The 13286-nt window shown below is 48.0% G+C and overlaps 1 protein-coding gene across 6 annotated transcripts in view; it reads left to right on the forward strand.

The window, feature by feature from the left end:
• Positions 1 to 13286, forward strand: part of LOC146188269 (uncharacterized) — a 219207-nt gene that overhangs the window by 138773 nt on the left and 67148 nt on the right. For all 6 annotated transcript variants that reach the window (XM_084603714.1, XM_084603717.1, XM_084603715.1 and 3 more), the window contains one exon: positions 11240 to 11291. In XM_084603714.1, the coding sequence (XP_084459840.1) occupies positions 11240 to 11291 (52 nt within the window). The remainder of the gene's footprint in view (positions 1 to 11239; positions 11292 to 13286) is intronic.

Below are 13286 nucleotides of genomic sequence, written 5' to 3' on the forward strand. Positions count from 1 at the left end.
AACGCTGTTTTCTCTCTGGCTCTTTCGTCCACTTCTATCTGCCAGTAGCTATTCTTGAGGTCAAGCGACGAGAAATATTTGGCTTTGCGTAACCGGTCCCATGCGTCGTCGATACGCGGGAGTGGGTATACGTCCTGTTTCATTACCTGATTTAACTTACGATAATCAACGCAGAAACGCAAGGTATTGTCTTTTTTCTTCAGCAACACTACAAGCAAAGCCCACGGACTGGTAGACGGCTGCACTACTTCGTCGGTAAGCATTTCCTGCACCTTGCTTCGAATAGCCTCACATTCTGTCCACGACACGTGGTATGGGTTTTGAGAAATCAGCTTGGTCTCCGCATCAACCATAATGGGGTGTTTGGCTACTGAGGTGCACCCAACTTTCGAAGACGTTGCAAAGCATCCAGCAAAATCCCGAAAGAGGGCTAAGAGTTGCCGCTGCTCACCCAACTACAGATTCGGATTAATGTTCACAGTTGATAGGATGTCGGGTGCATCGCATCCGGCTGGCAATGGCGGCGCCAGAGTTCAGATGTTCGCTGGCTCAATAAAGTCGGCAACATACGCGATGGCCATTCCTGTAGCAATGTGCTGAAACTCGGTCCCGAAATTCGTAATCCAGAGCTTCGCACAGCCATCCCGCAAGTGAATAAGTCCTCTTGCAGCGCAGACCCCTTTTTCAAGAAGCAGGCCCACGTTCCTCTGCCAGTACGTCGCGGTCGAATGGTGAGTCGCTTTTTACCATGACCATAATGCTGCACCTTGGCGGGACCGTATCGTCAGCAGCTGTAATACGTAAGGCAGTTGGTGAACTGTCGACGCTAGATCTTGCAATGGCTTGGCTCGGCGAAAACGTCACGCGTGATTCTTGCAAATTAATTATAGCACCATTAGCCTGTAAGAAGTCTGAGCCAAGTATGACGTCTCGCGAACAGTGGGTAAGAACAACGAAGTCGCCAACATAAACAAATTCGTCAATTGCAACTCTCGCAACGCATCTTCCAGCCGGGATAATAAGGTGTCCCCCAGCTGTGCGAATCTGAGTTCCAGTCCACTCAGTTAAAATTTTCTTCAATTTCCTGGCTAACCCACTGCTCATAACTGAATAGTCCGTCCCCGTATTAACTAATGCGGTAATGAGACAATCGTCGATAGAAACCGGTATGTCCAAAGCTGTGCACTCAGGTTCATCATTACATGACTCCGTCTGATAGCCGTTATCTTGTAATAAATGCGTTGGAGGACGTTCGGCAGTTCGCTCGTCAGCGGCCTCACCTCCGCAGGTCGCTGTCCCTAGTTTTTCCTATGGCTTGGGGAGCGGGGGCTCGGCAAGCGGCCAGTGCAGTATGTATAGGTTCGTAGACGGGGAACGATAACGAGAAGAGGTAATGACACGGGACCCGTATTGTGGGACGTCGGGGATCCGTATGCGCCGACAGGTACTCTTCGATTTCCGGTGGTCGTTCACCACTCCGAGGACATCGTGCACGCGGATTGAAGCCACGAAGTCCGGCGCGGTGGTACGGACAGAACCTCAACATGCGACCGGCCTCGCCACAGTGGTAACAAAGGGGTCGCTGGTCAGGGGCACACCAGACATCAGTTTTTCGAAACCGCACCTCGGCTAGAAGAGAAGCACGATGCGGGCTTGGTTCAAGTGTAGGGGGTGTCGACTCTGGCTCTAGGAGAGTCGTACCCACTATGCTGCTGGTTTGGATGAGGCACAGTGATGTTCGATCTTTGAGAATCGCACAGGGTATTCTGCTGAAGCACGGTTGCATACGTAGGCACACTTGGTGGCGGTGGCTGCACGGCAGGCACAGACGGCTCCGGTACAACTTTCCTAACTTCCTCACGAACGACCTCCGCGAGTGATGGAAGCCTCAATGACGACGTTTGATCCTGCAGCTGAATGCGTCAGCTCTTCTCTGACCATGGATCGAACAAGCTCCCTTAAGGCGTCACCGGAATCGTTGAAGCCGGAACCATAGACGGCCGGTGATATGGCGGACACGTCACGGTTATAGTACCGTGCCCTGTGTTGACGTGTTTGTTCCATCGTGGTGGCCTCTGCTATAAAATCTGATGTTGTGCCGGGTGGATTGCGCACGAGGCCAGCAAATAATTCTTGCTTCACCCTGCACATTAGGTGGCGCACTTTCGTCTCCTCAGACATATTTGGATCAGCACGCCTAAGAAGGCGGATCATGTCCTCGTAGTACATTCCAACTCTTTCGTTCAGGGCTTGGCAGCGAGATCGCAGTGCCGACTCCGCACGCTCCCTTCGATCGCTTGCGGTGTAGGTCGCCAACAGCTGGCGACGAAAGAGGTCCCATGATAGTTGCGTCGTTTCGTGGTTGATGAACCACATTCGCGCCGAGTCTTTGAGAGCAAAGTACACATTGTGCAGTTTCCTTTGCTCATCCCAGCCGTTGTAGTTGGCGACCCGTTCGAATTGGTCTAGCCAGTCCCCAGCTTCTTCGTAAAACTCACCATGGAAGGATGGTGGCGTTCGAGACTGGAGGACGACAAAGTGGGAACTCTCTGTTAGCCACAATGTTCGTGTTCGATATATGCATGGTGGTCATAGGCGTCCAGGACAAAGGCCCGAACTCTGGCGACTGACCTCGGAGGCGGCGGCTGGTACTGCGGTGGACCGGTGTTAAATCCATGGTGACTCGGTTGCCCTTGAGGGGTGGAACTCAGCAAAAGGGAATCGCACCTGGATGCTCCACCAGAAAATGTAACTAGTAGAAGGCGGCAACCCCTGAACGGATCAGTCTCACACACTCAGCTACGTCCTCTTTTTCTCCCGGTTTCGAGAGGCACGCGGCATATCTTCGTCTTCTTTGTCCTTGCTTCCGAGAGGCACACGGCAATATGTTACTGGCTAAAACTTTCAACCACGTGAATTTGCCAGCAAAATACGACAGTACAACGACGTGATTCTGCGCACGCTGATCCTCCTCAGATATGTAGCTCCTTTTGCCGTCACATTGTGGTTCTGTTTCATGAAAATCAATAATATAGCAGATACTGCTGCCTGCGAAGTCACATAGCAGAGGTCTGCCTTATACCCGGATGCAATGTCAACCTCCTTCTTGGACATGTATTTGAGCAGCACATGCTTTGTGCAATGCGCAGTTTATGCAGCGAAGTCTTTCTCCTCTGCAATACCGCATTTTTTCTTTTTCTTTTCGTAATTCTTGACGGAATTGAAATATTTCAATTGTTTTTTGTTGTCCATGTCAGGGATGAGCTCAGTAGTGAGAAGGGGGTGGGGGCGAACAAGGCTTAATGGCTTTCTTTGCTTGCGAAGACAGTGAATGAAAAACTACAGTCCAGCCCACTTATAACAGCTGCAGATATAACGAACACTCGCTTAGTACGAATGAGGGCGGTGCTACCGTCAAAATATATATTGGGGCAATGGCACAGTGTCTCACATAGAACGAACTGTTGTGGCCACAACACTCGGTTAGAGCGAACGCGAAGCTGTTGGGCCCCCGTAGTTGACCGAGCCGGCGGTGTTTGGCGCGTTTTCGCTGGACTGCGAACATGCGGCAGGTGAATTTCGCGCACTTTGTGTTCCCCTGACACGACGCGAACACAGAGCACACAAAGCGTCCCTCGGCGCTCCTTTGCGGGTAAAATAAAGTAAAAAAAGAAAAAGCGCACGTTGAAAAATGAAAACGAAAAAGCGCGCGTGCGGTGACGAAAGAGAAAGTGGCGCCGGCCGCGTCGCTGTGGTGCATCCACGTGATCTGCGTCGGCCAATCCGGAAAGTCAGGCGCCTGCTCTACCGGCTCAAATTCGTTCTCCATTTGTGGCTCCATTGCCACCCCGCACTGAGGGCATTGCGCCGTCGATTCTTTCTGTGCGATGGCACTGTGTTGACATCGTTGCCGCATCCGTGCCTTTCCCAGATCGGGGAGTTGAAGGCTGCCTCAACGCGTGAGCCCAAGGGCTTGACTTGCGCCTGGTGCGATGGAGGACTGTACGCCGACCTCTTCAGATGCTAAAAGGAAAGCTGTCGACATCGCAACGAAGATGGCCATTGTTAATGAACTTGCTCAAGGTGCAAAGAACTGCGAACTGGTCAAGTACGGACTGTCGAAATCGACCATTTCAACCATTGCTAAGGGCAAGGAAAAGATTCTTGGTGCTACAGTGAATGCCGACCCGACGACTAGAAAGCGCCTTTGGAAGGTGACCTACGCGGACGTTGAGGACGCACTGCTGAAGTGGTTCGCTGACACCCGGTCTCGCAACGTTCCGATCAGTGGACCGCTGATGCTCTCCAAGTCTAAAGACTTCGCCTTCCTGTCGGATTATCCCGATTTCAGCCCAGGCAATGGATGGCTCCACCGGTTTAAGGCTCGCCACGGAATTGTTTTCAAGGCGGTTGTCGGCGAGGCCGCATCTGTGAACAACGAGGACATCGATGCGTGGCTTTCCGACAACCTCCCAACAATCACGAGCTATGCTTCATGGGACGTTTACAATGCCGACAAGACTGCATTGTTTTATCAGATGTTGCCATCTAAAACGCATGCCTTGAAAGGCGACAAGTGCGCAGGAGGGAAGAACAGCAAGTTGCGCATAACCGTTCTTCTGTGTGCCAATATGGACGGCAGTGACCGGCGGCTGCCTTTTGTCATTGGAAAGTCACGTAAGCCACGATGCTTTGGAAGCTACGTGCCCGTACGCTACAGGAACAATACAAAAGCCTGGATGAGTCGTGACTTATTTGCCGAGTGGCTTGTCGAGTTCGACCGCGACATGGCACGAAAAAGCAGAAAGGCCCTGCTCGTGCTGGATAACTGTGCGGCGCACCATGTGCAGCCTTCCTTGAGTGCAGTGACAGTGCTCTTCTTGCTTCCCAATGCAACCTGCAAAATTCAGCTGCTGGATATGGGCATCATTCATGCGTTCAAGGTGTGCTACCTGCGGCGCGTCATCCAACGCTTGTTGATCGCGATTGATGCTGCCATGCCAGTTCACATCAGCTTGCTTGCCGCCGTGGAGATGTTGAAAGCGGCATGGATGGAACTCACCGCGGAGTGCATAGCAAATTGCTTCCGCAAGGCGGGTTTCATGGGCCCAGGCACCGAGGACGCCATAGATCACCCACCGAAAGGCCGGTCGCACGAGGACTTGTGGCAAGGCGTCGTTGACACGCAGCTGGCCGGACCTGACGTTGCCTGGGACGATTTCGTTTCTGCTGATGACGACGCCGACATTGCGGAGCCATGCACTGACGAAGCTATTGTGCGTGAAGTGCGAGCTCTTCCTGACTGCCCAGAGACCGACGAGGATGATGACGAGGATGCTGCTCTACTGCCAGTTGCTGTGAACGCTTCAACCGCGGTCGGTTACATCGCGTCGCTTAAGGAACTCGTGTGTAGCAGAGGCCTTGGCGATGAACATATTACCGCGCTGGAAAAATTAGAAACGACAGTGATGTGATCAGCTTTGAAGAAGCAGACATGCATTACGGACTTTTTTTTCAAAAATAAAGTTAACTTTCGTCTCGCTTGCTCTTTTTGCCCGTATTATAGGTGGTCCACTTACTACGAACTTTGGATACAACGAACAAATGCCGCGTGACGATCAAGTTCGTTATAAGTGGGCTGGACTGTGATCGCACTGCGTTCTCATGCAATATGCGACACTAGCCACATTCTTCACGAAATCGTTTTGCGGAAAAGTAGCGAGCATATACGGGCTGTCTAATGTTAAATGAAGGTGTTCTTTCTATAGCTGCCGAACATATTTTGCAAAGTCCGAATTTGTGGGGCATCCAGTCAGTTGACACCTGAAAGAACACAAATGTTTCAGTGTGGAGCTGTGATGCATGGGATCTTTTTTTTGCCATATTGCAAAACAACAAACAAACATATTTGCCAGCAGCAATTCAGGGAAGTAGTAGAATGTACCAAGCAATGGACATACAGAAAATGAAATGCATACATGTATATGGGGCTGGGTACTTTTAAACAAAATAAAGTTTGAAGACGTGTGTGCTCATTCTTGCTTCTACTGCGAAAGCCGCAGTAGCAAACCTCACTGCTAAGCGCGGTAAGGCTCGCTACAAGCGACATTGCTCTGTGGATAGTGTCAAATGGTTGCCAGTTTCAATCCCTACCTCATTACACGGATTTCATTGTGCGCCATGAAGGTTAAACGAAGAAACGACTTTATTCAGTGATATGGATGGGAGAAAACTGGTGTGATCCAAATTAAGGCGTAATGCCTTTTCGATGCACCGCACACAACTCGCAGAAAAAGAACCACTAAAAGAAAAAAAAAAACACCGCGGTAATCGCCATTGCTATAGCAACAATAATCATGCGAACTCGCGGTATACGAGAGCAGCTAAATGGTAGGGGCAGTGGCTGCCACATATATACTTGGAGTCATTTTTTTTGCAACTGAAGCCTGGACGTAGTTGACTATATTCAATTCATCGATGAATCGAATGCGTAAAAACGTTAGAATATCGCGCTGGAATTCAAGAGAGGAGTCTGGCACCCTTGAAGTGCCGAAACGTGTTCTATCTGGATACTTGGACGTATACATGCGGGCGAAATCTGTTGACATCTTGTAGGCATGAAACCTTAAAAGCTGAGATGAATTGGCGTAATAAGGAAATCAGGAACATTTGCAATCTTTTATGCGAAAAGGCGATGCGCAGTCCGTCTACAGGCAAATTTAACACACCGTGGGCGATATATTTCGTCTGCCTTAGCACCGGGTACTGATTTGCAATCTTCCAATGCACGCTAAATAAGATATTTTACAATTCAGGCAAGCTGCACCTAGCGCGACAACCATGCGAGAGCAGATTAACACAAGCCTGAAGAAAAAAAAAAAAAAGCTCAAGGGATGTAACTTGCTGCTTCTTTTCTTCTACACCCTTATTTTAATTTTGTATAATTGCCTGCAACTACAACTTGTAACTTGCAACCTGCAACTTGTTTGCGTTTTCAGTGGTCAAAATTTTTTTTGTAGAAAATTTACCTCGCATATTGATCGTACCTCGAAATTTGCATGTTTTTTTTTTTTTTAAAGTGCAATCATTATGTGAGTGAATACGGTATACCTCGGTGTTTATGGGGCACTCGACATCCGAGGACATTCAAGGAAAGCTGCTAAGTGCGCTCAAGCCTTTCCCTCTGTAGAGAATAGTTCAGATTTCAATGGATGGTCCCAGGATTAACCTTAAGTTACTCAAGAATTTCCAAGAGCACCTGTATCAAGCGTACCAAGTTCAATGTCGACATTGGGACCTGTGGCCTTCATACCATGCACATGCCTACAGGGCAGGTGTTAAAGCAAGTATGGAGTTTACTGTCTGCTCTCCAGTCTGAGTGCACTTTTCCATGGTTCTCCTGCAAGGAGGGAAGACATCTCAGCAGTTACCGGTCAAGAGACTTTGCCCCTGAACTTAGTTGCACACGAGTGGTTGGAGAATGTTCCTGTGGTGGAGAGAGCCTTGCTACTGTGGTGTGATATTAAGAAGTTTATTGCAGCTGCAAAGAAGAAGAAAGTAAGCCACCCAATATGTGGATCATTTCACAACTTGTGCGAGTTTGCCAGTGATGTATTGCTGCTAGCAAAGCTTCAATTTGCTCTAGGTGTGCCCATGACCCTCAAGCCATTCCTCACTGAGCACCAAACGGATCAGCCCATGGTGTTCTTTCTTGCAAGGGACTTGGAAACAGTACTCAGGAAGCTACTGGTGAAGTTTCTGAGTGCTCGGTCTTGTCTTCAGCAAAAGGATTCACTGGTCTCCTGACGGTGGACATTGAAAGCACCGAGAACCACACTTCGCTTGAAAAGGTGGATGTAGGCCTTGCCGCTGAATAGACTGTCAGGAAAACTAAAGCAAGCAAGAAGGGTGTGTTCCAGTTCCTCATGGAATACAAACATTTCTTGATCAGTGGGACAGAAAAGGTGCTTGAGAGAAGCCCACTGAGATTCTCAATCGTTAAGAGTTTGTCCTCTCTGGACCCAAGACAAATGTGTACTAAACCAGATGAATGCCTGGCCAGCTTCAGAAAAGTGTTGGATGCCCTCATTATAACAGGCAGAATGTCTGAGCACCAAAGAGACACCATACTGGGGGAGTACACTTAGTTCTTGCAGGAAGAGATGCATAACCTGCGAATGTTTGAGAAGAATGTAAACAGGTTGGATGAGTTCTTGTCTGAGCTAATGAAGTTTAATTCATCGTATGGGGAACTCCGGAAAGTTGTCAAACTTTTGCTTGTGCTCAGCCATGGGCAGGCTACTGTGGAGGGAGGGTTTAGTGTTAACCGCCAGGGTGCCGTAGAGAACCTGAAGGACCTCTCGTATATTTCGCAATATATTGTATGCAACGTTGTGGACAAGGCAGGCCGCATTCTTAACGTCCCTATTACGAAAGACCTAAGGACTGCTGTATCAGCTGCCCGGCAGCAGTATGCTGCACACCTCGAGGCAGTAAAAAAGAAGCAGTGTGATGATGTCAGAGTATCAAAGAGGCGCTGCATCGACGAAGAGATCGACGTGATGAAAAAAAAGAAAAGGAAGTCGAGGCAACAATAGCTGACCTCCAGGCTTCAGCAGATACATATGCTGAAAAGGCAGAGGCAGCTAATGTTCTGAAGTACATTGTCAGATCCAATAGTCTGAGGAAGGCTGCACGAAGCAAGACTGAGGAACTGTGTAACCTCAACGAGAAGACTCGGGAAAAGCAGCCATTGCCTGAAGTTGCCATTAGCAGTTTTGCTGAATTGATTGCTCTTCGACATTGGTGCAATGCATTGCAGGGTGTTTTTCAAGACGGAACATTTTTTAGTTATATTGGTTTAGTGCAATACTGGCTTTATTATGTTGGCTTAGGGCAATACAAGCTGTTCCTTGAAATGTATCTTTTTCGATTTTGTTCAGTAAAGTTGGTACCTGATATTGAAAACTGCTGCACATAGCATTGTGTTGAGTCCTTGAAGATACTTCAACTGGGCCTTGAAATTCCTTGAATATCCTTGAATTTACCCATTTTGAACCTGTACGAAAGGAAGCTCATTCTTGATGGTGTCACGTAACACAGGAGAAGGGACAGGTGGACGAGAAGAGGCAGGAGCTGAAAATAGATCACTGTGTAGCTCCTCATGAATAATAGAGTGGATCATTGTGCGCAGATCGGCCTTGGGAGTTTTGCTTGGATCCCAGTTATTGTTGAGCTGCTGCGACTGTAATGGTCAAGCCGCTGGCAAGTGGCGCAAATGTCAGCTACCGTAGGGGGATACAGAGCTGTTAGTGCAGCAAAGGCAAAAGAGCCAAAGAGCCCAGAAGCTGAACGCAGGTGTCTAGTTTCTTTTGGAAAGCTGTTGGACCAGTACCAACAGTGCCAAAGATCTGTCGGTTCTGGGAGGTGAATTGGGTCCAGTCAGTAATGGCGTTCTCATGGTTGAGGAGCCATGTCTTTGCCACGTCACTTAGATAAAAGGCGACGTTGATCAGCTTCATAGAAGCCTCCCAGCGCTTAAAAGCGCAGTGGATCATACTGTTGTAGCCAGTCATCAACGTCGTCACCTCAGAGACGCGAAAATAGGAAAGAGGCTCAGCCAAAGGGCTGAGGATTGGCAGGGGACATCGGGTCCACAGAGGAAGCATGGGCACCTGGCAGATGCACGTCTGTAGCGGCAGGTGCAGAATGGTAATTACAGGAGTGGTGCGAGTCAGCTTGTGCCATGAAGATGGATGTGCCGCCAACAATGCAACTGGAATGGAGCTCCAGGAGGTGCCGCATAGAGGACGCTGGGAACAAGACACCTCCACCAATTGTGAAACTGGAGGAAGCACTGGCAGATTCACTTTTCTGTTGCCAGCCCAGCCGAAGCAGCAGCTACAAACTAGCAGCGTTTCATTCACACTTCATCTTCTCTGTGATGAGATGACCGATAATGATGAATATGTACAGATGAAGATGACATGCACGCACAGTTCGCACAATATGTTTATGTTGTGAGGGCTGAAAGTGAAGGTACGGATTGTGAAAGTTTACCACCTTGCAATGTAGTGGTCGCTGAACTGAGAATTTTTGCTTCCTAATCGTATGTTTGGCGTAAACGCTGTGTAGTATTGTAACACTCGGCTTGGTTCATCTCTAAACTTTTCAAGAAAATTTTCTAAGCTTTGATATGGCCTTTACTTGCAGTTTTGTTTCATTATCTGTCTTTGCATAGATATTAGTGTCATCTGACTAAGGAGTTGCCTCTTCACTAGTGTGGGGTATCTTCATTGCAAAGTTTTCGGTAGAGGGGACTGCTTTCCCTCTCCCTACGTTTCTGTTAAGCTCGACCCTGCTGTAGCTGCCTCTCTGTACACTTTTTCCTGACTCCTGCTTGAGGGCAAGTGACAGAAGTCCGCAGCTTGGCGTTGAACAAGTGCTTCAAAAAGAGTAGACGGTCCTAAGTGTGCCGTGCATATCCACCAATCCCTAACAATATGAAATAGTGAAATTCGCTGGCAGGGGTGCATTGTTTACATGGCTGAAATGGTGGGACTTCCAAATACTCTTATATCTGTTGTTTATGATAAAAAGGCTGCATCTACGACTGCATTTAGTAGCTATGTGAGGAGCTCATGGTGAAGCTAGCACAATAAATGATGACCGAGGTGGATACAATAAGAGGTGGAATGAATGATGTTGTCCATGCACCCCAAAGCCACGAATGTTATCATACATTGAAATCATTGCTACCTTGCTGTGTAAACAATTTCACTCTGCCCTTTGCTTGAATGTTTGGCAAGTGTTTATTGTATCCTGGTTATTCTGCATATTAACCTTTCATGGCAGCATCATTTTGACTTTTAGGATGGTTCATGCAGTTTTTCATTATTTTTTTATGCCACTGTGGTTTTTCAAACTCAGAGCCACATAGTAAAGGCTAATGGTATCAACCAGTTCTCACATCATTGCCTAGCAGAAAGTTGTAGGTCATTGGAAGGTGCATTGGCGACATGTGATTGACTGTGACGTCATGACCATAATTTTTTTTAGAGATACATTTCTGATGACCTGTTAGGACAAACTGCTTACTGTACTTTTGCTCTAAAAGTTGCTGTGGTACTGTTTGAGCTGTTTTGCCCAGCCCTTCATTTTGCTTGTTTCAAAAATGCATGCATATGAAAATTACTATGCTTATTACAGATAAGCCCTTTTCTTACTTTTTTATTTTCAGAACAGCCAGGGTCAGCCGCGCATGGAGAACACTCTGTTCCATGCCTGCCTTGGTGAGTTTCTACATGCTTACCACCTGATGCAATTTAACTTTGTTGTAGCGAACATGGAGGAAATTGTGAAATTGCAGCCGTTTATTAAAAAGATTTCATTGGGGATGCATGTGGGAACAGCACAAGTTCAAAGGCAGTTAAGGAACCCTGACAGAGCTGGTAGCCATTTTGAGCATTTTAGATTAGTGGGTTTATTCACCATCTATGGAAGTCTAATGCTGGCTTCATTCTGCAATGCTAGGATTGAGCGATAATTTTGTAATGTCCCCTAAAAATGGTAACTAGAGCTTTCTTAAGGCCCATTCACACTTGCGACTAACCGAGGTCGCGCGATAGTTTTCGTCGACGTCGCAAATGGTCACATTGGTCGAAAAGCGACAGTCGCAGGCCGTTTGACCACTGCTCGGTTTTCCAGCTTTGCGACTGGTGGTCGCAAACCGGTAAACTAATCTGCGGTTCAGCTGACGTGAACATAAGTTAGCTTTGCTCTATGTGGTGAACAGTCAAGGTAGACAAGATGTGGAAAGGGACCGTATTTGCAAGTGTGAACAGTGGTCATGCTGCGCGGCTCTCTGGTCGCATGTGACAGCCGGTCACACGCGCTTCGTGATTCGCAAGTTTGAATAGACCTTTTGCATGGCCAATGACCCTCCACTTTTAAAAACAACTGCACAGGTTCGACAAAGTGAAGTATCGGGGTGAACTTGGTACCCGCTTTTCGAGTATTCCTGCGTATTGCATGGTTGAGTTCTTTGGTGTGAGGGTGGGGGGAGGGGGTGGTTTACATAGGCATTTGAGAATGCTCGGCCACTCGTTAAACATGCTCGGCTAGTTATACTCTAGTTAAACTGCCGACTTATACCCCCCCCCCTCCCTCTACGCACGCCTATGTTGACCAATACCTCAGCAGCAATGTCCCAACTGCATCTCTACCTTGACGACAGTCCAAGCTACCGTCCCTATGAAAGTTCTTTTTATCCAGCCGTCAGTCTTCCTTCAGGCAGTCCCCAAGTCTGCACCAAGAAAACCGCAGACTGCGACCCTCGGGGGTAGGGCCACTGTCGTTCAGCATAGTGACCAACATCCTCTACTCGCTGATTCAATCAAACAGTTTGACCTCTGAACCTCTGCTCCGACTAGCAGCCTTACCACCTTCCAACAATCACAAAAGCTTTCATTCAACGCACTGAATGACCAACCAGTTCGACAACGCCCCAACTATCACAGCTTTCCTTCGACGTTGAGATTCAATGCACTGAATGACAGGCCATTTCGACGACACATGATACGGTGCACTTTATCGATGGTGTGCTCTTTTCCATTGAGATACTAATCTTTTTAACAACCACCGTTGTAGATACTGGTGCTGATTTTGACTGTAAGTCGAGGTCTTGCTACCATCTTATGCAAAGTACTGATTCCTTGGCACGGAGGGCCAGTACAGGCGACAGCCGGAGGGCATGTGGAGAAGATGCCGCTCGAAGTTTGCTTCGCTAAAATTGAGATTTGCCACATAATTTTCTCTTGTTGGTTTGCTGTGTTAGCAGAGTGCTCCAAGGACTTGATCCTCGGTGTTGATTTCCTTTGGGAAAATGGCGCATCACAGATCTCCAGAATTCATGGTGACTTTCCACCCAGCATGAAATTTCCGACTACACACCAAGCAGGCGAGCTTTCCCAGTGTGTGATGACCATGTCACTATACCTCAACGCACCAACTTGTTTGTTACAATGCAGTGTGACAACCCTCCTGTCCTCCAATGGCTCGCGGAAATGAGCATAAAATTATTGAGCCTACAAATCTGCATTGCTCGGGAGGTCTTTGCCCTGAATAACAAGCCAACTGATCTGCCCTTAACGATTTTTAGTGCCAAATGCTGCCATTTATCGTAAGATACTGCTGTTGCTTATTTTGATGAAGCCGGCAAGCCTTCCACGCAGTTCCATATGACTGGTCAACAAGAACCCTCCCGAGTGCACTGGTTATACAGGTAA

This window comes from Amblyomma maculatum, chromosome 5 (genome assembly GCF_055883805.1).
Source record: "Amblyomma maculatum isolate TAMU_Amacu chromosome 5, ASM5588380v1, whole genome shotgun sequence".
NCBI classification, from domain to species: Eukaryota; Metazoa; Arthropoda; class Arachnida; order Ixodida; family Ixodidae; genus Amblyomma; species Amblyomma maculatum.